General features: G+C 38.9%; 1 protein-coding gene across 1 annotated transcript in view; it reads right to left on the bottom strand.

The window, feature by feature from the left end:
- Positions 1–978: 978 nt before the first annotated feature.
- atad2b (ATPase family AAA domain containing 2B) overlaps positions 979–23,511 on the bottom strand; it is a 98,454-nt gene continuing 75,921 nt past the window's right edge. The window contains exons 27-28 of the mRNA XM_038286119.1: positions 12,927–13,055; positions 979–1,102 (exon numbers count right to left, since the gene is read on the bottom strand). Coding sequence (XP_038142047.1) covers positions 1,061–1,102; positions 12,927–13,055 — 171 coding nt within the window. The 3' untranslated portion in view covers positions 979–1,060. The remainder of the gene's footprint in view (positions 1,103–12,926; positions 13,056–23,511) is intronic.

The raw sequence follows: 23,511 nt of genomic DNA, 5'->3' as shown, positions 1-23,511 counted from the left end.
TTGCATATTTTGTGTAACGTTGCAAAAATCTAACTGTCTATTGATCCAGCTGGACCAGTAAAACCAACCCTTGGTAATGACTGGTCATTTTAACTAATCCCTGTCCAATCCGTTTTACACGTCCTCTACAAACACTAATGTTTAAGGTACTAAATCCTGAATTTTCCTGGCATTTCATTGTAAAGAACAGAACATTTTTAGCAGGATTCTTTGCCCATATAAGGATTTAAACACTAAAGCTATTCAGAACAGGGACAATCTGCTAAAACGGAACTCATAAGGTCTGTGAGCCACCATGCTCAGAGAGGAGGATCTACACTCTGCTCCTTTTTTTTTTTAAACTAAATTAACACCTTTAGGGGGGAAGAGAGGCTTTCCACACCCAATGACCAATATAATGAGCAGGACATGATTGCTCGTCGTCCTGCTGTGCTCACATCACCTACAACCTCCCTGCAAGCTTTTGCTCGGGTGAGTTTCCTCGTCTGTGGCTCAGATATCGAACAGGTCAAGCAGCTGAAATGCCAGGAAGCAACATAATAGCGTGGTGATAACTGGCCCATACGGCGAGGAGTTCCACTTGAGGGCAAGAGGGCTGCAACAGTGATTCAGGAGGTGATCACCCCCCTTCCAGGCAGCGCTATGCATTCACACTTTTGCTGGTGAGGGTCTCAGAGTGTGAAGGTATGTACGAGCTGCCTGCTGTGGAGAGAAGCGTCCAGATGTGTTTGTTTTGCCGGTTGTCTGAGTTGAGACGTGTTCCCAAGAGCAGCATGGATATTAGGATAGCACCCGAGTAGCACCAGGGTTGCCCGTCACTGTTGGTGTGTGTATGACCCGCACACCTGCAGGTGTTTGGTTGTGTTAAATGGGTCTGGATATGGCCAGGTTCCTGAGACGATAGCACCAACGAATGTCCTCATTCTCACAAATCAAGACTGCTTTGTGAGTGTGGGGTTTTGTTTTTTTTTTGTTGTCTTTTTTTTTTTTTTTTTTTTTAAGTGAGTCTTTGTGGTCCCAGGCTGATCAGGATCTCCCTGAAAAGTATCTTCTCTCCACCTCACAGGAATGTATCAAAATGCTGGATCCTCTCCTCCATCTCCTGCGACACAAACACAAACACACACGGATCAGCACAAACCGCTTAATCTCAAGCCAACACAGCAAAATTGAATGTGTGTACAAAGCATCTGTGCAACCGCGGTTTCAATATTACTTGGAAATTTCCCACAGCAAACAACAGCTTTCACCATGATAAATGATGTAAAGTGGAGCAAAGCCGTGGCAGAGTAAGATGGGCGATTTCTCTCAGCATGAAAATAGCAGAGTTTGACACTGACTACATCTGAGCGGAGCCAGAGGATGAGAGATGGATGTTAGGCTGCTATAGACCATGATTAATGCCTTGAAGATGCTATGCTGCGTGTGTTCTCTAATCTGAATGGCTGATCGGCGCAACGGACGCCCCCACCAGATATCAATTTCAGCAAAAGTTAAATAATAAAAAAACGATAAACTTTTCAGCAAAAAGCTATTTTGAACATCAGAGGAGAGTAAAGTTTTTTCAGAAGGGAGCTGTTCTTTAATACAAACTTTCAAACTATGCACACCTCCCTGCAGAAGCTAGAGAATAACTGAGGTATATGACTGCCAACTGCAGGAGTACCCTCCAAAGGCCTCGGCTGATGGGTTTTTAATGCTCCAATTTCTTTTATGTAAATAAATTCTAAATTATTTCTGCATCCAAAGTAGACAAGGGGTGGATGATGCTGAAATTGTTTTTTGGAATAACTTACTGAGTGCTTTCTCTTTGTTCATTTCTCTAAATATCTTCAATCTGTTGCTACGCTGACTACCAGTCTCGATCCTAAGCAGCTGACGTCATCCAAAAAACGGGATTTAGGTTTATGGTCAGAGGTGGAAAACAACTGATTTGCAACTGTGTCAAGGAGAATATTTTGAAGAGTCAAGGTAAGGCTTAGAAACCATAAATATGTTAACAACTGTGAGGTTTGGTGGATGTAGCGTCATGCTATTTTCAGAAAACATGGGATTGCCTTTCACTGCTATGCAGATGACACACAGATATACTTACCGCTAAAGAATGTAAACTCCACCTCTCTTCGGTCTCTGTTTTTATGTCTTGAAGATGTGAAGGCCTGGGTGGCCCTAAATTTTTTAAAACTCAATGAGGACAAGACGGACGTAATGATCTTTGGCAGATCCACTGCTGATTCCGTGACTAGTCTTGGCTCCTTGGCTCAGTACGTTAAGCCGGTTATTACAAATTTAGGGGTTAAGATGGATGCTGGTCTTAAAATGGAAGCGCACATCAGAGCCGTTATAAAGTCCAGCTTTTTCCACTTAAGGCAGCTAGCAAAAGTAAAACCCATTCTTTCCAGACAGCATTTCGAAACAGTGATCCATGCATTTGTGACGACACGGCTGGATTACTGTAACTCACTTTATACAGGGGTCAGCGACTTGTATATTTCTCATCTTCAGAGGGTTCAAAATGCTGCTGCACGTCTTTTAACAGGTACACGAAAATTCGACCACATTTCCCCTGTTTTAGCTTCCTTACACTGGCTGCCAGTACATTTTAGGATTAATTTTAAAATTCTTTTATTTGTTTTTAAAACTCTTAATGGCCTTGCTCCTTCTTATCTGTCTGAGCTGTTACATTCTTATACACCCTCCCGTTCCCTCAGGTCAGCTGATCAGTTGCTTCTGAGGGTCCCAAAGACTAAATGCAAGCTCAGAGGAGACCGTGCTTTTTCTGTGGCAGCTCCTAAGCTGTGGAACGATCTGCCTCTGAGCATAAGACAGGCCTCTTCTCTTACTGCTTTTAAGTCCCTTCTTAAGACTCATCTTTTTTCCTTGGCTTTTGACACAATTTGAGACGTTTTACTTTGTTTTATTCTTTTTGTATACTAATATGTATTTTACACTCGTTTTTTCTCTATTTTATAATTTTATTGTATTTTATGATTGTGTACAGCACTTTGGTCCTGTTCGGTGTATAAAGTGCTTCATAAATAAAGTTGGTATGGTATGGTATGGTATGCTGAGGGTTAACGATTGGAAGAGAGTCAACTCCGAACTCCTAAATTTTAAAAGGTTAAAAACAGAAGGGTAGCAAGTTCCTGCATCAAAGATTGTTCTGATAAATCATCAAGTTTGACCATAAAGAAAAAAAGCATTTTCATTTAACAACCATGTTAAAAGGTTTGTCGAATAACAAAACATTATGATGCCAAATGCTCCAAATATTTGATGTTTGTTTTGTGAATGTATAATATTTTGATTTTGTTTTTTAATATCAAAAATAATCTACCTTTAGATTAAGTGTAAAACTTTACACTTATATCTTTTTTTTTTTCCTTTAAATACTAACATACTGTGTTGCCATAAGTATCTGACTACTTTTACATTCATGTGAAACTTGGTGCCAGAGGTGTCATGGTTCACACGACACGATTTTAACATTTTCTGGTGATAATTCAAAATCCAGGAAAGCTCACACAGGGTGATAAAAGGTAAGAGTTATAACAGGTGTGGTCCTACAGTGTGTGGTGTGCAGTCACAGGGGAAGCGCATAACACCACGCACAGATTTTATTCAGAAAAAAAAGAAAATGTCAAGCAGGAAGTCTCACAAAACTTTTAGATTTAATTTAATTAAACATGGCCGAAAAAGAAGAAGCACTGTTAATAACTCTTGAGCTAAAAATAATATATTTGAAAAGACTTGGTTAGAGGCTTGGAGATGGTGCCAGCAGGGGCTCTATTTATTAAACAGGTTAGTTGTTTTTTTTTTTGTTTTTTTCTTCCTCTAGTAAAACGTTTAAAACCAAGATAAAGCTTTTGACATTATGAAGTATGTTCTGTCATCTTTCCACCCTAAAGAAGAAACTCCCCAAATCCATCATTAAAAGCCCTTAATCGTTTGAAGGTTAGAGCTTTTATATGTTTATATTAACTTCTTATTTAGTAAGGTTTGTTCTAGTGTTGCGGCGATGCCATTTTTTGACCCCGATACCAAAACCCGATACCTGGCTGTGCAGTATTGGCCGATACCGTTACCATACCGATAAATCCATTTGAAATTGATGTGTGTGTGTGTGTGTGTGTGTGTGTGTATATATGAAGAACTGCATACTACTTGAATGTAAATTAATTGCAATCATGGCTTTGTCCAGCTGCTGCCTACCTTTGTGAAGCTGGAAAAAGCCTAATAAAAAGTCAATCCAGTAGAACTTTTTATTGCCCACCTAGAATGGGTGACAATAGTTGAATAAACTTTTGGCTCTCAAAATGGTATCGGAGCCCTATTTGTTGGTACAGATATCACCATTTTAGTGCTGGATCGGTAATGTTGCAATACCAGTTTGTTCATTTCACTTATACGTTATATTGCAGCCTAATATTAGCAGTAAAGATCCAGCAGGTCTGTGTCGCTCCACAATAAAGAACTACAGTTTAAGATGAATTTAACATATGGAAGATGCTACAACCAAAAAGCATAGCCAGCAGACCAATATGACTGCTAAATATGACTGATTATCTTTAAGCTTTAGCACATTGTTGGACTTCTGGAACGTTGCACAAACCGCCGCTTACATTAATGTTACAAGAATATAAGGTGCATAAATGTTCACAAACATCAGACACACCAATCTCATTAAAAGCAGCATATTTATTGTGCTACTTTTAAGCCCTGGGTGCATCTGCCTTACCCACAGCTATCAACAGCAGGTCACAGACTGTAAAAGATAACGGGGCAATAAGAGATGGAACTGATGCATGAATGCATGAAATATGACTTATTTAGAAAATCTAAAGGCTTTGGATCATTAAGCATATCCGCTGTTTTAGACACATGTATGCTTTAAGCAACTGTGATTTTTATCCTCCCATTTATCACTGTACAACCGCACTAAGATGCTAATGAGCTTCTCGCTGCTTTGCAGATCTAAAGTTTATCTGCCTGGAGGCCTGGGACTGGATCGTCTCTAAAGTCTTTACCACTGCAGCACAGGCCCCTTTGGCTGACCAGACACAGTTACATTATAGGACTAAATGAGGGGGGGTCTTCTCAGTGATCCCTCCAAGTTAAGGGTTTGTGGCCTAACAAATCCCACTGGGACGGACTGAACCATCTGTTAATAGGCTGACTCTGGGCAAAGGGTGTTTAGGGAGTTTACACAGGGAGGAAGAGGAAGTCCAGCAGTTCTTTAACATGTTAATTCTACCAACTATTGCATTTCCAGGACAGAAACCTGTAGCTGCAAACCTGAACGTGTGGCCGAGGAGCTCTAATGAAGAACCAGAAAAGTTGAAAAGAAGTGCATCCAAAGAAAAACTTTTACAAAACTTCAACCTCAAGACACCAGTCCTTTGGCTTCCCTCATCATTTTGGACTTTAAATTAACTTTTGTACTTTTAGGACTTTCTGTACAACACAGTCTGTTTTATAACAATCATATGTCAAAAACAAAATGCAGATCATAATCTACTGTCTGCTGTAAAAAAAAAAATGCGGTTATCCGACTCATAAATATACCAGCTGGAGGCTGGTTGGGCTTTTGATTCGATCAGGGTCATAATATGTCAAATTTCATAAAAGTTAACTGATTTACAGAGGATCATAAAATCGCCAGGAAATAATACTAAAAAGAATTGTTATGTCTGCTTTTAGCAAATGATTGTTTTAACTGTTATGTATTAAGCTGCTACCAATCGTCCAATAAAATGACACTGAAATATAATGTTGGAGTTCATGAGTATGAAATGTGAGCAAAGTAGAAGTGGGAAGGGCGATATGGAAACGTAGGCGTGAAATGGGATAAAAGGTGGTGTGAAGTCACAGTGAGATGTTTAATTGGTCAATTGAAGCTTTGAACCATATTTTCTAAAACCATCTAGAATCCAATATCTAAAAAAATTATGGATTCTTGCTAGTTGCTAGTAGCTTTGTTACAGCAAACATTTGTATCCATCAACCTAAAATGTCTGTATTTTAATAATGTTTATTTCCTAAATATATATTAACAATATACTTTATCTATTTGACCCCTTTGATAGGATTTAATTTATTAGTTGTGCACTAACAAACTGTTTCTAAGCTAGTTGGAGAGAAATGTTGCTGGAGCTTAAAGGTTCCAGAATCTATATAAAAGATTAAAGTAGTTAAGCTACCTTAATCTAGCATATTTAACATTAACTACTAATATGATGGATGGATTATCAAGAGGAAGATAAGCCTTCTGCTATATACCTCCGTAGATAATTTATTAGATTTATCAAATTGTGTTCTGACCATGAAATAATAAAAAAAAAACATGGAGCACAAACATGATTGGTAATCTTAACACGACCATTTGTTACGTGTGTTTAAATCACCGTAGTGCACCGATTTTTATTTGAACTCATCTCATCTACATCAGAGAAACAGATTTTCATTTCCCAGATACAATTTCCTACAGCTGCGTGTGTCCGGTTGGTTAGCAATGGAAAAACCCACACTGTAAGTGTTTTTATTTTTCCCCCCCCTCTGTAGTAAAAGACAAAGTGCTGAAAGATGGCAATCTTGTGTGTTATTTTTGCACAAAAGGTGTTCTTTCACAAGCCAGACAACAGCTCCCACGATAAATGGAAGGGTTGCATTGTATTCGCTCCTAAATGGAAAACTGAGTTTTCTGTTTTATGAAGGTTTTCTCTTTGTGTGACTGTTCATCACAGATACAAATAGTCTCAAACGACGTCCGTGCTTTTCAGAATCTGTCGGCTGAATTCAACAATTAGGTTTTCTTTTTTTCTTCCTTTTTTTAAATGAATTCTTTTGAGCTCAGTTGTTTTCCAGTCCTGTTGTTTAACAGGGATTTGGAAACATGTTTTAAACAGTTTAGACTTTAGTGCCTATTTTAAATTATTAATTATCATCCTTACAGACAGAACTTTGAAGAGTTGACTTTTTAGATACTTTTATGAACAGATGGACGTACAATGCATCATGGATAAACAAGCGGGTCCACAGATCTGCAGCATCTCGCACAAAATAACCCAAGAATGAAGCAGCTTCAGTTAATTTACCATCGAAAATTTAGAGCTGCAACTCCACAGAGATCCAGGTTAAAAGGTCCAAAGTTCCAATCAAGTTTCTGAAACGCAGGGAGAATGAACCACCAGGCTGGGTCCAACTGAACCAGAAGCATAGATCTGTGGTGTACAGATCAGACACATTTTCTTTGGTTTTAACTGTAAGAGGGCTTCAGTTCAGTCCATCTGTAGAGGTCAACCCCTCTGAAGACACACGGACCATCCACAGAGGCCGATGGCAAATGTATGTACATGGTCCATTTCACTTCGCTACATGATTTACACACAGGCTACAGAGAGATACATTAAACTGAGCTAGCTGCTGACGCCATCTCTAATATGATCTCTGTGTGCGCGCTTTTCCCCTCTCTGGAGAGTTACAAGGAGATGACCTGCTGTGGAGTCAGGCTGCCTGTTGGAAACACTGGCAAACAAAACACGTGCCAGATGAGCTGACATTCCTGCTCTCCAAACACCAATTTAGGCTGGCAGCATGAGATGAGCCCAGACGTACACCCCTCCTCCTGCTCCTCCAGCGGGCCTGTCGACAGGCGGCACCACCTGGCTGACTGCTCGCTCCCCCTCTCCACTGCTTCCCCTCTCTGACATCCTGACAACCAGCCCTGGCTACCAACGCCACCATTCCTGGCCCCCTGTCTGCTCTGACATCCTGCAGCGGCAGCCGATGACCAGATGGGATTCTGGGAAGCTTTACAGCAGTCACCTCTGTATAGAAGAGTGTCAGAAGAAATTAGCAGTAAATAAGAAGAAAAGAGTCATCTGTATAAGGGTTCTGTTTAGCTATTTAAATTGGAATTAACTGCAGCAGGAGTTTTCTTTAGACTATATTTTCTATCCATCTTCAGATTGTGTCAAACTGAGATAAGGAAAAAGCGATCTGCCATACAGGCTGAGCTTTGTGCGGCTGGACCCCAGGGATCTGTAATAAATCGTTCTGGATTATAGTTCCTGTCTTGCTCCTATACGACTGTATCGCCATCCATGAACACAACCTTTTACATGCCCTCATTTAGAGTTTCTGCCGTCCTCATTAGGTCTTCTTCTGGGGCCAAGAAAACCACTGATACAGAAAACTCCTCCATTTCAACCTGATATAAACTGTACTGATGCCATTATTGCTCAGCTTCTCTTCCACAGAGGTTTCATATCCTGGTTCTGTCATGATCTCAGATACTTTTTTTTTTTTTCTGTCAGCTTATCTCAGCATGTGTGTTTCTAAAACTCCTATAACAGGGATGTGTCTTCTCACATATTGTTTGTGTTCCTCGACATTTTATGAAGGTGTGGAAACCAAACCAGCATATCAAGTTTAACTACAAAATACACGCTGGCACTTCAATAGGAGCCGCTGAAAAACTATAAATATTTATGTCAAAAAGTAGCACCACTCTGATCTCATCAGTAAAGGTCTGTTTATACTCTACCTTTAAACTGATGGGCAGCAGCAGAATTTAATGGATGGGTGGATAGATGAATACGTCAAAGTTGTGTCTCATTTTATCTTCTTTATAGATACATGCAGATGTGATGTTTTGAGTGGGGTGTGAGGAAAAAATTCAGATCACTATATATTCAGTCTGTTTATTATCGTGGTGAGGCGGATAGAGGAAACAGGACCGCACTAGATGATCGCTCTATTACCCCATTTACACTACCCTTGAAAAACCGATCCACGCTGGGACCGGTCCTAGCTCGGGTCAGTTAACAAGAACGAGCTTGGTTCTGACGACTGTTTACACATCATGCTATCTTGGTTCCTTGACTCCTCGCATCCTAGTGACGATCTGCAGTATTACTGCCAGTATTGAAGGAGGAAATCAAGCAGTTGGTGGCGGTAATGCACCAAAAGTTGTTTGCCAACCGCCATAAAACACAAGAAGAAGAAGACGAAGGAGGAGGGAATCAAGCAAATCAAAATGGTGGCGCCGGTCACATTCAGAAAGTTATGCTTGATTGTTATTGCTGCACTTCGGTGTTTGTGGAGGGTCAGGAGAAGACGGCAACCTTTCGTGGATGTTAATAGTTGTTGTTCTTCTGTTTTGTGTTGGTTGGCAAGCAACTTCCGGAGGGGCATTACCGCCACCTACTGGAATGGAGTGTGAATCGCGATGTGCAGCCTGATGGAGATGACGTGTTCTGCTCATGCACTCTTGTTATCAGAGAACCGAGCCAGGGAAAAACCGAGCCGAGCCCACCTCTGGAACTGGTCTGCAGTTACCTTGGTTCAGTTGTGTCTAGCTCGGTTCAGTTCAGTTTCCATTTACACACGATAGGTTATATCAGGTACTGAGCTCGGACCGGTCTCGGAACGGTTTTTCAAGGGTAGTGGGGTATATCATTTATTTTTGCATATGGTTAAATGTTCTTTCATTTTATACATTTCTAAGGTTAAAACTCAGCAGGCCTCATCAAATAAGGGCCCATCCTATCAAAGGTTACATCAGATTTATGATAACTGTTCATGACATCTGCTCACAGTGTGAAAACGTACTGCTGTTAGAGGCTAAGCTGAAGATAAAACCATCATTCTGCCAAATAGCTCAGTGTGACAGCAAGTTGGTCGCTACAAATAGCTTGTGCTCCAATAAAATATCATGAGAGAAAAAAAAATCAGCTCTAATAAAACACAGTGTCATTTTTTTTCTTTAGTAAGTCATTATGGTGTCATTAGCAGGATTTACTCCTTGTGATGAGTGTGCCAGCAGCCCTCAGAGATGAGTACCTTTCTCTAATCAGCTTTCAAGTATTACTCTTCATCTTGCTTAAAAATGATCACTTATGGCTTAGAAAAAGGAAAAGATGGCGACTACCAAACATTACAGGGCTGTATTACGAGGTCATATTTTTCGCTCTCATGGCTACCATCATGTGACAGGGACTTAAAGTAGTACGTATGAAACACACCTCACATTGCCTGTTAAATTAAGCAGGCAACACATGTGTTACAAGCAATTTGTAAAATTCCTAATTAATTGACATTAGTGCCAGAATGTAAAATACACACAAATGGTTTGTTGGCACCCCTGATGAAGAGGTGAGGGAAACCTTAAAATAAATTCGTAGTTCACCGCTGAAGTATAATCTCACATTGAAAAGTGTTAAACAAACTGACTTTAATTTTTCTTGCCACATTCAGTTCTGCCCATGAAAATCCCTTTAATAAAGATGTTACTGAAGCACCTTTTTAACTGACACTTTGGGTTTCAGTGAATTACTAATTGGTAATTCATAACTTTATTTCTACATAGAATGTGACACAGAGGTGGTTCTAGCAAACTGGACTCAACACTGAGAATCTGTATAAGAAAGGTCAGAGCAGACTCTTCCTGCTGAGGAGACTGAGGTCTTTTGGAGTGCAGGGCACGCTCCTAAAAACCTCCTTTGACTCTATTGTGGCATCAGCCATCTTTCATGGAGGTGTCTTTTGGAGCAGGGGCTTAGCTGTAGCTGAGAGGAAGCAGCTGGATAAGCGGATCAGGAAGGCCAGCTCGGTGATTGGATGCCCTCTGGACTCAGTGCAGGAGGTGGGAAACAAAAGGATCCTAACTATATTAACATCTCTGTTGGATGTTTCCCACCTCATGCATCAATCTGTTGCAGAACTGAGAGCTCCTTCAGTGACAGACTGCTGCACCCTAAATGCACCAGGGAGCGTTATCATAGATCCTTCCTCCCAGCAGCTCTAAGACTCTATAACCACCACTGTTCCCAACAACCTCAATAAGTTCTTACATTCATGCTCATTTTGCACAGTTTCTACTTTAGACAGTTAAATAACATGCTGCTGTCATTTTGCACATCTCTGATGTTGCCGCTATTTTCAAATATTAATTACTGTAAAAATGTCCATAGCTGTATCTTGATTATTTATTCTCCGGGTGCAAAGTTTTTATATTGTTTAAACACTTTACGGTACAGTATTTAATTGTTTATCTTTTAACTCTTCACTATTATGTTATTCTTATACATTTTTCTAAGGTCCAAATTTGTCTGATCATTTTTTTATGATCTTTTTGCTGCTGAAAACACCAACATTTCCCCATTGTGGGACATTAAAGAGATTTTCTATTCTATTCTCTCTTAGGGATTCACCGTTATGCTGGATAAAGTCACATGTTGGTTAATAAAGTTTAAAATAGATTGATTAAAACCGACCACCAGATAACAGTAGTGCAAGGGTCTCCAAAAAATTTTTAAATATCCAAAAACTGGTTAAAAACTGTTTTTTGGTTTCCTCTCTTATCACATCATATGTAAATATGAGAAAATCTCTTGACTCTGCTGGGATGTTAAGAGTAACTTTGAACTTGGATACAACAAAATGAGTGGAATAAAAACTACTGCCCAGTGGTTAAATTTGTGGAGAATCTGTAACATTGTGGTTCAGTCACTATTTAAACCTTTTATAAACTAAGCAGAATCCTCAACTCTTTAAAATATCAATTAAAATAAAACAACATTAAATAATCTGCTGGGTTGTGACCTAAAACCTGAAAAACTGTGATGGTATCTGTGTGAAGTCCAGTACTAGATGTGTTTCCAACCAGAACTGATTTTGATGAAATTTTACTAAATAAAGTAGATAAAGCACAAACCTCCTGCCGTCTTGTTTTACTGACAGTTTCCTTTAAAATAGCTCGGCCTGTCATAAGCTCTGATTTAAAGGCAGCAAAGAGGATTCTGTGGTGGAAGTTATGTCCAATGGCTGTCTGTGTGTCCATGTGTCAGAGCCCCATCCTTCGCAAAAGTTTTCTACACTGGAAACGTCTCTGCCGGTAGGTTTGAATTTCAACTAGAGAGGCAGCAAAATACTAGGATGTACTTAGTCTGCAGGAAATCTCCATAAGAAGAGGTCTCTGCCAGCGTTATCACAGTAAGTTATATTTACAAGTTATTGGTGTGGTCTCATTGCTGTTGCTACATATTACTTTGGTATTTAAAGAGTGAACAAGTGCTGGAACGCCATCAATTAAATCATTTTAGATGAATTTCGACACATAATTTCTGAGAAAAATCCTTTCATACCTTTAACTAATCAAATAATAAATTCCCGGCGCCCTAAAAACAGCTATTTTCAAGCAACTCTAAAAAAAATAACAATTTGGAATAACTGCAAAAATACATCAGTGAGATTATTGGAAATGCTATTTAAACAAGCTAAACCCCTTCCTTACAATGACTGGCTACTAATTTTTACAATAATTTCATTCATTTTAATAATTCGTTTTTATTTATTCAGTTATCTTTATACCACTGCGATGCGTTTCTTTTTCCCTGTAACGCTTTTTTTTTTAATTACATGTACAGCCTTTTGATTTGTGTTACTACTGCAATGTGCCATATAAATAAACTTGCCTTCCCTTTCAACTAGATCAAAAGATACAAAAAACATAAACACAGAAATGAATCGCCAGAAACTAAAACCACCTTCTTTTATGACCGTCTCTGAACTGCCTAGTAAACGGCACAAGAAAGGCTGTAATGACGGTTAAAGATGCCTCTGTCAGCTCCGACCTTGTGAAATCCAGCTGAGATGTTTTCTTAAAGTTTCCCAACTACAAAAGGTTGTCAAAAAAACCTTTGACAGGTTTGATTTGGATTAAAGTTTTCATTAAAAAAACAACCGTTTTCTCACTCAATACAAATCATGTTTAAGATTTGAATCCCTTGAAAAAATTTTGTGCAAGATAATATCCAGGTTCAGTAACAGACTCATTATAAAACTTTTATAAACCTTTGAAAAAAAAAAACAAATGCTAATAAATGTGCATTTAACATGCCGGACCAGTTGGGTGTTTTTCTGACCTCCAGTAACCGGGTCTTGTCGTACTCCCTGCGGTGCTGGTAGATACACTGGCTAAGGTGGGAGTAGAGTCTCTCCAGCTGCTCCACACTGTAGCCCTCACTCTTCTTTACCACCATATCCAGCAGAACCTATGGAACAAGACAGAAATGAAAATATAAGACCTCTAATAAATACATAGCCTGCATCATAACTGTGCACAGAGACTGTAAAGATACAGACCTGGCACGTACGCAGAGCACACGGCTGTTGGTGCTTGGAGATGCGGCATTTAGAAGTCAGAGGTATTCAAAGGCAATTAAGATCAGAGTGACAGCTAATTAAAGCTAATCATAATTAGAAGTAAGTTTACATTTCACCGCTACTTTAATTAAAACATTGGAAGCAGTCGAAGGCTCTTCTAATTGACCTGTTCTTCACATTTTACCCAAGTCAAAGTCAGCGACTCTGTGCAGGTTCAGTCAAACACAGGGCTCATCAAAATGCAAGGGCTGAGGTCTGTGAAGGCACAGTAATTAATGTTATCACCTCTGGCACCAGGGAAATAGGGAAACCCCTACAGCAACAAACTTATGAACACACACACGTGTGTCTTTTGCAACCCAAGACAGTGACCACGTGCTTAATGCAAAAATCAAAGCGATATTGGAATTAATAAGACATGCATGTTTGTCAGAGTCTTTCATCAATGAACATGTGAGAGGTAATTACAGTGAACGGTGGAAAAATTGCAGAGGCGAAAAGGGTGAGCACTGTATTAATCACTGAACTTCATCTAACAATGATTTGTGATTAAATAACAGTGCCTTGATTAAAGTCAAAACATGAACAAGCACCAAAAGAAACTTTGATCCGCTTCTAACTGGAAATTTTGGCCTCAACAAATATTTCTTTTTGCTTTCTTTTTTCCGAGCACAAACAATTCAGAAAAAAACTGAGTTCTGAGCCTTACAGCTGTTACCAAGAAACTCTCACCATTGACAGGCAGAAGAAAATCAGCTTAAAATAGAACAGCTTAGACATTATAAATGCAACGCTATCACAAAGTCAAGTCGGAGGGAATTCAAGGAAAAAACAGGCTTTCAAAGTATTAGTCTAGAAGCTTTCTTAGCTGCAGGGATGCTGATTGGTTCCCATAATACAAGTGTACGGTCTATAGGTACTGGTGAGCTTAGCAATAAGAGGATTCTTACTTGTTATGATAGAAATCTGTTTTTAGACTTCAAATAAAGACCAGAATGGCTCCCAGACTCATTAACACCGTTAACCTCAGATCTTTGACTATGACTTAACGTCCAACATCTGTTTGGACAGATATGCACTAAGCAGCCTCATAATAGACATCTATGCTTTCCTATTAGTGTTATTCAAATTTAAAGGTAGGTTTTTAGATACTTTTTAATTTAATCTGATTTTCATTATTTTTATATATTTAAGGAATCAGTTGTTTGTATATTTCAGAACTGGCTAATTCCCATCACAGGCTGATCTCAAATTCAGAACAAGGAAGAACTAAAATAAATTTACTGTGTCCTGTATTTAGTTTTGCAGTACTTTAGATCGAAATTAAACAAAGCATACACTCCTTGTAAAAAAGTTAATCCCTGTTCATGAAAATTCCTACCATAGCAAGGTTCTTAAACGCACCACATGCATAACACTCAGTCCGGAGCAGACAGCGGTTTAATGATCTGCAGTGTGTGCGTCCATAGAGCCGTGAGTTAATATGTGTATTTTGTGTTAACCCCTTATGCCTACATTGATTGCTAAGCAGTAGTTTGCATTGTGTATTTCATGGTGAATGGTTAGCTAAAATTAGTGATTTGTTTTTAGCTGCTAACTAGCTGTAGACTCAGTTTTATGTTGCTGTATTGCTAATCCCTGTCGATTATACATTGCATGCTGAATGCTGGTATGATATTTGAGCTTTTGAGTTTAATTTTATTTTCTATGTTCTGAATCTGTACTGTGTGTTTGTATTTCAGAAACTACACACTAAACCCTAAAAGATCCTTAAATGCAGATAAATCAATTAAACCTGATTAAGTCTGCCTCTTCTTACTGCAAGCACCAGAACATCTCTAAAGTGTCCTGATCCGACACCCTGAAGAGATTGTTGCCACCTAAGTTTCATATACAGTCAGTCTATCATACACTCTCTCTTTTATTTTTTTATTCTTTGAACCCATCTATTATTATTATATCCAAAACAAACAATATTTATTTTTTTATGGGAACCCATTCATGTCTCACAGCTGAAACAAATTGAAAATCTGTGAAATATTTTGATGTTAATGTGTATTGAAGTGCGCATAAAGCCTATATTATTGTACATAGCCGGCAACCTCATCAACTCTGAGGTTTGGTGGGTTTTAAGGTTTGTTTTAAGACAAAACTGTTGCGTACATGCATGATTTACTTAAGTTATTTAAGGCTCTGCATGCATCACTTTAGAATAACAGTTCAATTTGAATCCATACCTTTCATCAATCGCACTGACTGCAGGGTGCGCTAAGATTATGACCTGAAATCCAACAATCAGCGATCTTAACAAACATAAGTTTCTAGACCAATAATAGATACTCAAAGAAAAAAACTAAAATACTACACAATCCCCTCCAGGGTTTCGTTAGAGTAATAATAACCATCTGGGTTACCTACAAATTTCCCACCCTGTTGTTAGATCCTAAACATGTTGTGTTGGTGTCTATTTTAGCATCAAATAACATCTTTATGTTGATTAATAAAATGTAGCTATGGAGTTTTAGAGCAACCAGGTAACAGTGGATCACCTTAGAATGATATCCCTTTTTATTTTAGCATTAAAAGCTCAAATCAGCATAATTTCAATCAAGCTAACAAATATGAGAAAGAAAGGTTTTCCAGCCTTTGTTTTGTGCATCAAATGCTGCATTATTTTCCATGTTTATCATCATTCAGGATGATTTAGAGAACATCTTTTCTTCCTCTGGAAAGCAAGTCCTAACCTCAAGCTATTCTCTGTGTGCAACAGAGCCTCTCCTCGAATCATTTTCAATCCCATTTTAACACTTTTGAACAACAAAAACCTTTGCTTCCAGCACATTTGTCTTTTCTCTCCTTTCATGTTCCCATTTTTCTTTTCCTCCTCCCCTATCCATCCCCTCACTTTCTTCTCTCCTCGCACAAAGCTGATTGCAGCAGTTTACTTGCCGGCCTTTGCTGGCTTGATCGGGATGCTGCCGTCAGTGTGTGGCAAATGGTGTGCGAGTGTGTCTTACACAGGCTCAGTGACTGAGTGAGCTCGCAGCACACAAAAGGCCGGTAATCCCTTGCGTTAAAGACTACTACTGACACGGCCCATTTAACCTCAGCCCTCTAAACTCCCTTCACTATTGTCCCCTCCCCATCTTTCTACACATCTCTATTTTCAAATGTCTTCAAAGCACAGACACAGGCTGCAGGATGGTTCTGGAGGACGAGAACGAAGCAGGATGGTGTTTTGGGGAGTATAATGCAAGAATTTTCATACTTATTAAACTATTTTACATTTTGTTATAGTAAAACCATAAACCTTAGATTTTAATAGATTTTGAAGCAACAGAATTGCATATCTGAATTGGAAGAAATAAAAACAACAAAAAAGCTGTTTTTCTTTCCTTTATTCAAAAGATAAGACTGCTCTGTCACTCGGCCTTCTTGAGTCCCTACTTTGCAAAACAATCAACTGAAGCTCTCCTTGAATGTTTATAGTCGCTGTCCTACAGGAAGATAAACCTCGGTCCCAGTCTTAAGCTTTCTGCAACATCTAACGGGATTTCATCCAGTTATTTTAGATAAACTCTGTTCAACTTCCCTGCTGCAGCTGAAGAAAGTGAACAGGTAGTGAACAGGCTGATGCAGTGTTGCTTTTTAGCCAAACATGGCATTTTGCATGTGGGGTTAAAACTTTAGTTTCAGATTGTGTGAGGAGAGCATTCTTTCTTGAGAGTTCTGCATGGCTTTCGGTAAACTGTTATTTTTTTCTCCTACTTTTGTTCCATAAGGGAGAAATCTTTGGAACCTGAGCTAACAGGAAATTAATAAAGTAATTACAGTTGAAAATGCCTATTTCCCCATCTTTGGTTATATGAACTGAAGGTATTAATATGAGAGTTGATTCAGATTTGGAAAATTGTTCTTTGTTCTTTCTAAGAACAGCCCTACTAAAGTGGATGTCCATCTAAATTTGGCAGACTTATCTCAGTAAATTAGTGGCGGCATTCTCTTTCCTTATTTTCATGATAGACTGAACATTAGTGATATACAAATTACCTAAATCTAAACTCCACAGAATTGAGTATGACCTTTATGAATTTTTCGTCTGTTTTAATGATGATGTTTGCTCACAAATTTTAATCTACAAATGACTAAAGCTTTGCAGAACAGCTGCGTTTAAACTGAGGTTAAATTACGATGAGGGTCTGTTTGTTAGAGGATTAAATGCTGGTTCATGATGCATCTTATGTCACATTTTGAAGCATTATATTTTCTGTGTGGTTTTTCCTGCCTTGCCCAATATTCTGGCCAACTCTAGAAGCGAATATATGGCACAGAACATGTTTTACACCACAACACTACATGTGAAGAAGGAAATACTTGTTTGCAACATTTTTAAATGTTCCTACTTGTCATCCAAGAGTGACAGTAAATTATTTCCAAAGGATCATAGTCTGTTGATTGCAGTGATAATTAGTAGGGATGGGAATCGAAAACCGGTTCCTGTTCAGAACTGGTTCCGTATTTTCCGATTCCATGGCATCGTTTGGCAGCTCGCTGAACGATTCTTTTTTCGATTCCCGCAGCACCAGAGCCTAGAGCGGCGGCTCTGGGGAGCACGACTTACATCATGTTTTTTATGAAAGTTATGCATTTTCGATTCCCGCAGCACCAGAGCCTAAAGCGCTGGCTCTGGGGAGCACGACTTACGTCACGTTTTTTATGCAAGTTAGGCATTTTCGATTCCCGCAGCATCAGAGCCTAGAGCGCCGGCTCTGGGGAGCACGACTTACGTCACGTTTTTTACGCAAGTTACGCACACGGCGTTCAGTAAGCAAGTACGGAAGACAACGAGCTGCGGTCACTTTGTGAATCAAAGCCCCGTCTTTCCTTAGCCCAGAGGGTAGATCAGGAAATCCAGCTCTATAAAAGCTTGCCCTCCATCCTCTGCAGGGATAGCGCCACACTGTGGTGGTGGAACAAGCAAGATACGCTGCCCTTGCTATCTGGACTGGCTGAAAACTACCTCTGTGTGCAGGCTTCCTCCACCCCATCTGAGAGGGTGTTCTCCACGGCTGGAAACACCTTAAGCGCTGAAGGATCCCGAATCCTTCCAGAAAAAGCAGATATGCTCATCTTTCTGCAAAAGAACTGTTAATTTTCCCTACTACTATTTTTTTATAATTTGTATTTTTTGTTATTTAAAATAGGTTATTATCCCATCATTTGTTATTAGACATTGTTGGTTATTAAGTTTGTTCTTGTATTCATTTTTCATTTATACACAGATGTTCCTCCAGTTTCACATTTCCTGTGGACATCTTGATCTTGTTGAGTTTGTAAGATTGTGCAATAGTTAAGTAAACAAATTTGATGCTGATAATCAAACTGTTTGTTCTCCTTTTTTCCCCAAATTGGAATCGATAAAGAATCGAATCATAGAATCGAAAAGGGAATCGGAATCGTGAAAATCTTTTCAATTCCCAACCCTACTTGGAAGAAATTAGAAACACATATTTTGTTCTGCAGTGTGGCAGAAAATGCCTGGACAAGTTGATAACTCTAATGTTGCATAGACCTCACAGATATGTCATGCATCGTAGAAGACAACGAGTTGCATTAGATTTCTTTATGACTTTCAGAGTAAAGGGGGACTCTTCTCTTGTTTTGTAAAAATCCTGAAAACCATTGTTCTACTTTCTCTTCACAACCTTGCACCAGTTTAACTAAAGAACAGAAACCAATCAAAATACATTTAGCTGGTTGTTGTAACAAAACCAAATGTGAATAATTAAACAGATCTTAAAGCATTTTGTAGCATGCTAAAATTACTTCTTCACTTTCCCTCTTTTAATATGTGTTTGATAAACTCACAACTTGGTGCTTTTGAGAAAAAAAAGACAGAAGTGTTTTGCTCTGCACTTGTGAAATATGAAAAGTGTTGCTGTAATACTGTCTAAGTTTTATCATGTTGCACACAAAGCTTCAGTTAAAACAAACACGCTGTGAACAATCATGCATGAAGACTGTAGCCGACTGTGATACAGTGGAGGGTCTTGCTTTGATCACTGAACGCGATTCTGGCTACAGAGAGCAGAATGTGTAAGAGAGGGGGTGTCTTCCTCAACGCTGACTGAGAGAAAAGGGTTAGCAGGCAGTATGGGGTTTGAAACCCAACAACTGTCACCAGGGACACTATTAAGCCTGCAATATCTGCCTCGGAGAGCACAATTCCTCTCCTCCTTCCTGTTTTCCTTTTTTGTTTTTTTCATCTGAAGCACAAACCATATGAATGAATTATAAATGATTCCGGTTTGTTTGTTGCTGTAAAAACCAGTGAAGTGTACGAGCTGTAGGTGGTACGAGATGGGTGGTGATCTGTGAGGGAAAAAGTTGCAGGATAAGACACTAACACTTTAGCCACACTAGTAATGCAGCATGAATGGTGTTTTAAAAAAAAAAATGAAACCTGGAGGAAATGATTATTCCAGCAACCATCTAAATACTCCTGATTGATTAGTAGAAATGTCTCTTAAAGGTCTTATCAGGTATCATAAAGAGAAATGTGTATTAGTGATTAACGATTTGAACCTATGCACCTAAAGCAACATATTTTATGCGTTTATCAGAGAATCAGAGACTTTTCTCAGCTTTTGAGACAAGAAAATTAACTCAGGAGTGAAAAAAGGTTGAATGAAAAAATAAATATATGGAATGAAATAATAAATGAAAATGTTATCATAGTCACTGCAGCACAGAGATCAATAAAGGAGTTACTCTTGATCAATGAGAGCTTAGAGACATGCAGCAGGTTTCCTGGGGATGGAAAGAATCGAACCCTTCTAGATTACTTCCCTAGGAAATAATCTACAAGTCAATCCGAGTTTAATAAGTGCCTTTAGTGATGCATTTAAAAACTAGATTTAGAGAAAAGACCTGGGCTGGTGGACTAAGCTGACTGATAAAGTCTAACTATCCAGCTTAGTACATAATCATAATTAAATAAAGAGGAGCTCAGTCCTTTAAGGCTGTCAAACATTTAGAGAAGTTTTAGTTCCACAACTCAAACATGGCTAATACAGCGGCTTAAATATACTCAGAGAGGAGAAAAATAATGAGAACCAAGAACAGAGGGCTCATATATAATTTTATTTTGAAGAAATATAATAAAGAATAAAAACAATAAACTAAAAAAGCCTAAAAACAAGATTTTTGATAAGAAGGATGCAGTAAGAAATGCAATATTCAAGATATCGGAATCCAATAATGTTGGTTAAAAAAAAGGATGAGGTTTTGTTTTTGCGCCTCATATGTGCAGCGCAATCTGTGTAATATTTATGTGTGCTGTGGTGTGAAAAGTGTTGCTTTGAATCATGCTGACCCTGCAATAAGCCTTGCAGACCGCTCATGCATCATGAGAATATCCTCATTGAATATTAAAAACCCAAACAGAACAAAAAGGTTGGAAACCTCAAACTTAAGACTTTAACAACTGTAGGTAAATATTTTAGCCAGAGAGGCACTGATCACACATTTCTGATCTCTGCCATTTCTACTGCTTTGGTACCTTATGAAGCAGCATTACATGTTGAAAAATAGAATATCTATTAAACAGGACTTCGCTGCTTCAAATGAAAATTAGGGATGCACAGATCCGATATTTTTATCTGTATCCGTCCAGATATAAGGGAAAAAAACTAGATCGCTATCGGTGACATTTGACCCGATATAGGGGTCGATCTATTCATTCTAACTCTATGCTGTGCTCTGCCGTCATGCGGCAGCGCAACAACACAATACTGCCATATTGTTTATGATTGAACGGGCGAAAGGATCTGCAGTGTGGAGGTTTTTCACGCTCTCTCAGCCTACTAGCCCAATGGCTACGTGCAATATTTGTGGGAGAAATGTTCTGAGGGACAGTGTTAAAACTTCAAACTATAACACCACCAACTTAATGAAAAACCTCCAGAAGTTTCATAACAAGGAAGTCGATTCATATGCACAGAAGAGTGATCCCAGTTTGTTTTTTTTTCACACAATAAAACAATTTTCTAGGTAATAATTTAGTGCCGTTTTTGGTATCGGATCGCTATCGGCCGACATTACACTTTAAATATCGGTATCTTATCGGAGGTGAAAAAAGTGGATGGGTGCATCCCTAATTAAAATATTAGAGTTTACACTTTAGTCCAGCTTTAGCGTGTTGTCCTAGTGGTTGATGCTGGAAGCATGCTTACCGTTTCTAAAACAGAACTTCCAAGTATTTTCCCCTGTGAATGTCCATCTTTGCCTCTGAAATTTCCAAAAAGCATCCATCATTTAAAAACCCAGCATCTTCCACAACACATAGAGCTCTAAAAGACACAACATCACACGTTTGCCGTTTACCTAATTCAACTATCTACAGAAGGTAATACTATGTACTGCTCCCACAGCCTCCATGCATGACAGAAAACACAGCTTCCTCTTAAAAAGCATGTTATACATCTGCACTTTCTCTAAATTCATTTCTAACACCTCACTCATACTCAAACTATCTTCTTTCAGTAACGACGCCCAATCTAAAAAGTGTTTCTGTAACTGCAACCTGATGAGTTTAGGTATGATGCATTCACTGACCAGTACAAGGTGAGACTTTTTGGCTTCACATCTTTTATTCCTCATAGCGAAGCTGAAAGTCAATAACCATATATGTGGCCCAAAAGAAAAGCGGCTAAACTGCTCCTTGATCAAAAAGGCCATCAGAGGTGTGAATAAGGCGTCAACATTCTCCACTATTCAGTCTATTCTTTAAGCACTAAAAGTAAAAGCCACCCGACAACACTGAACTACCTCACCTCCCACTCCACGTCTATCTCAGCCTTGACTGCTTTAAAAAGTGACTGCCAAGTGGCAGCACACTGAAAAATTCTTGACTGTTCGTCACAATTAGGTCGACTGAAGTGAAGCCAAGGATTTAAAATATCAATTTTTATAAACTGTGCAATCAGGAGTTCTAAATCTTAAGATTATATAGGGAGACTGTAGAATAAGACTCATGAGGTGCAAGTGTTCAAAAGGGTGTGAAAAATCAAGCTGTAGTTTCGGGAGGAAAAAATACAAAAGAAACCAAAATGGCAGATATAAAACCATGCTATTTTTATGTTTATATAACATTTATTAAGAGGTATTGACACACCTGGCCATCACACGTAACACCAGGGGGGAACAACTATGTGAGCAAAACAACATGTAAATAGCAGCCCTGTCAACAACATCGATGAGAATGAATGCGATGAAAAGAAGCACTTCAAATGCTATTTTATTGACAACCAAGCCCCAGTCCAGCTCTACTATTATGCAGTTTTCTTTTGAACAGACATGTGGCTTGGCCACTCCACCAGAGGGGCCCCTGCTGTCATTAGAGCTAAAAATGAAACAAGATGACAAACTGAAATAGCGTCTTTTTTGCTGACAGAATTCTCTAAAACAGGAAATCCTGACATGCTTTAAAAGCTACACATCAAGCCAAAAGACTTCATACTGTGCCAGAAACCATAAACACTAGCCTCTTTTCTGCATAAAAGCACTATAATCCGTGTATGTGTGTGTATGTTCTTGGTAAGATGCTGGAAAAAAATAGCAGGTCCCAGATTGGATTTCTTGTTTCTGGATTCTCATCTGCAATCTTCAGCACCACTTCTCCAAGCCCATCTGTGGACAAGTGTCTGAATCTTGATGAAAGAAAACAGCTGAGAATGAGAGACAGTTTGAGGAGGGGGAGAAACAAGCCTCGGGATCCATTTATTCATGCTGAGGAATTCATTTTGATCCAGACAGCATCAAGCATCATTTCAGTGAAACTGGCGGTAACAAAACTTGATTTTACTAAGTGAATGAAAGCAAATAACCGCACCACGGCTTTCAAAGGCTTGGTGCCAGAGAACAAATGATGCCATCTCTGTCTAACGGGATTTGAGGGTAGGGTCTGCTAACTCATCTCCCTCTGATTGTATTCAGATCTAAAGAAGGTATTTTGCTAAAGTACTGACATGCTTTTAACACTTTCTACATTTCATTCCAAAATGTTGTTTAAAAGGGCCTACCTTTCATGCATATCTACTTTTTTTTTTACCATTATAATGCTGTAACTGAGGTATTTAGCTTGATTCATGCATGTCTGAGCAATCCTTATGGATTCTACTCTCTGAGAAGCAGCCTGTTGCTGTATACTAAGTAACGAGTGACCGCTTGAAGTCCCTCAAAGACTTCCAGCCATAACTGCAATGGAAGGCGGTTGGAAAACAAATATGTGCCAAATTTTTTCAGACTTTTATTCTTAACAATTTCTACCTCCCATAAGGTAAA

Source organism: Cyprinodon tularosa, unplaced genomic scaffold, assembly GCF_016077235.1.
Source record: "Cyprinodon tularosa strain WSP-4 unplaced genomic scaffold, ASM1607723v1 ctg22, whole genome shotgun sequence".
NCBI classification, from domain to species: domain Eukaryota; kingdom Metazoa; phylum Chordata; class Actinopteri; order Cyprinodontiformes; family Cyprinodontidae; genus Cyprinodon; species Cyprinodon tularosa.
Note: the sequence above shows the minus strand (reverse complement) of the source record. Positions and strands in the feature narration are given on the sequence as shown.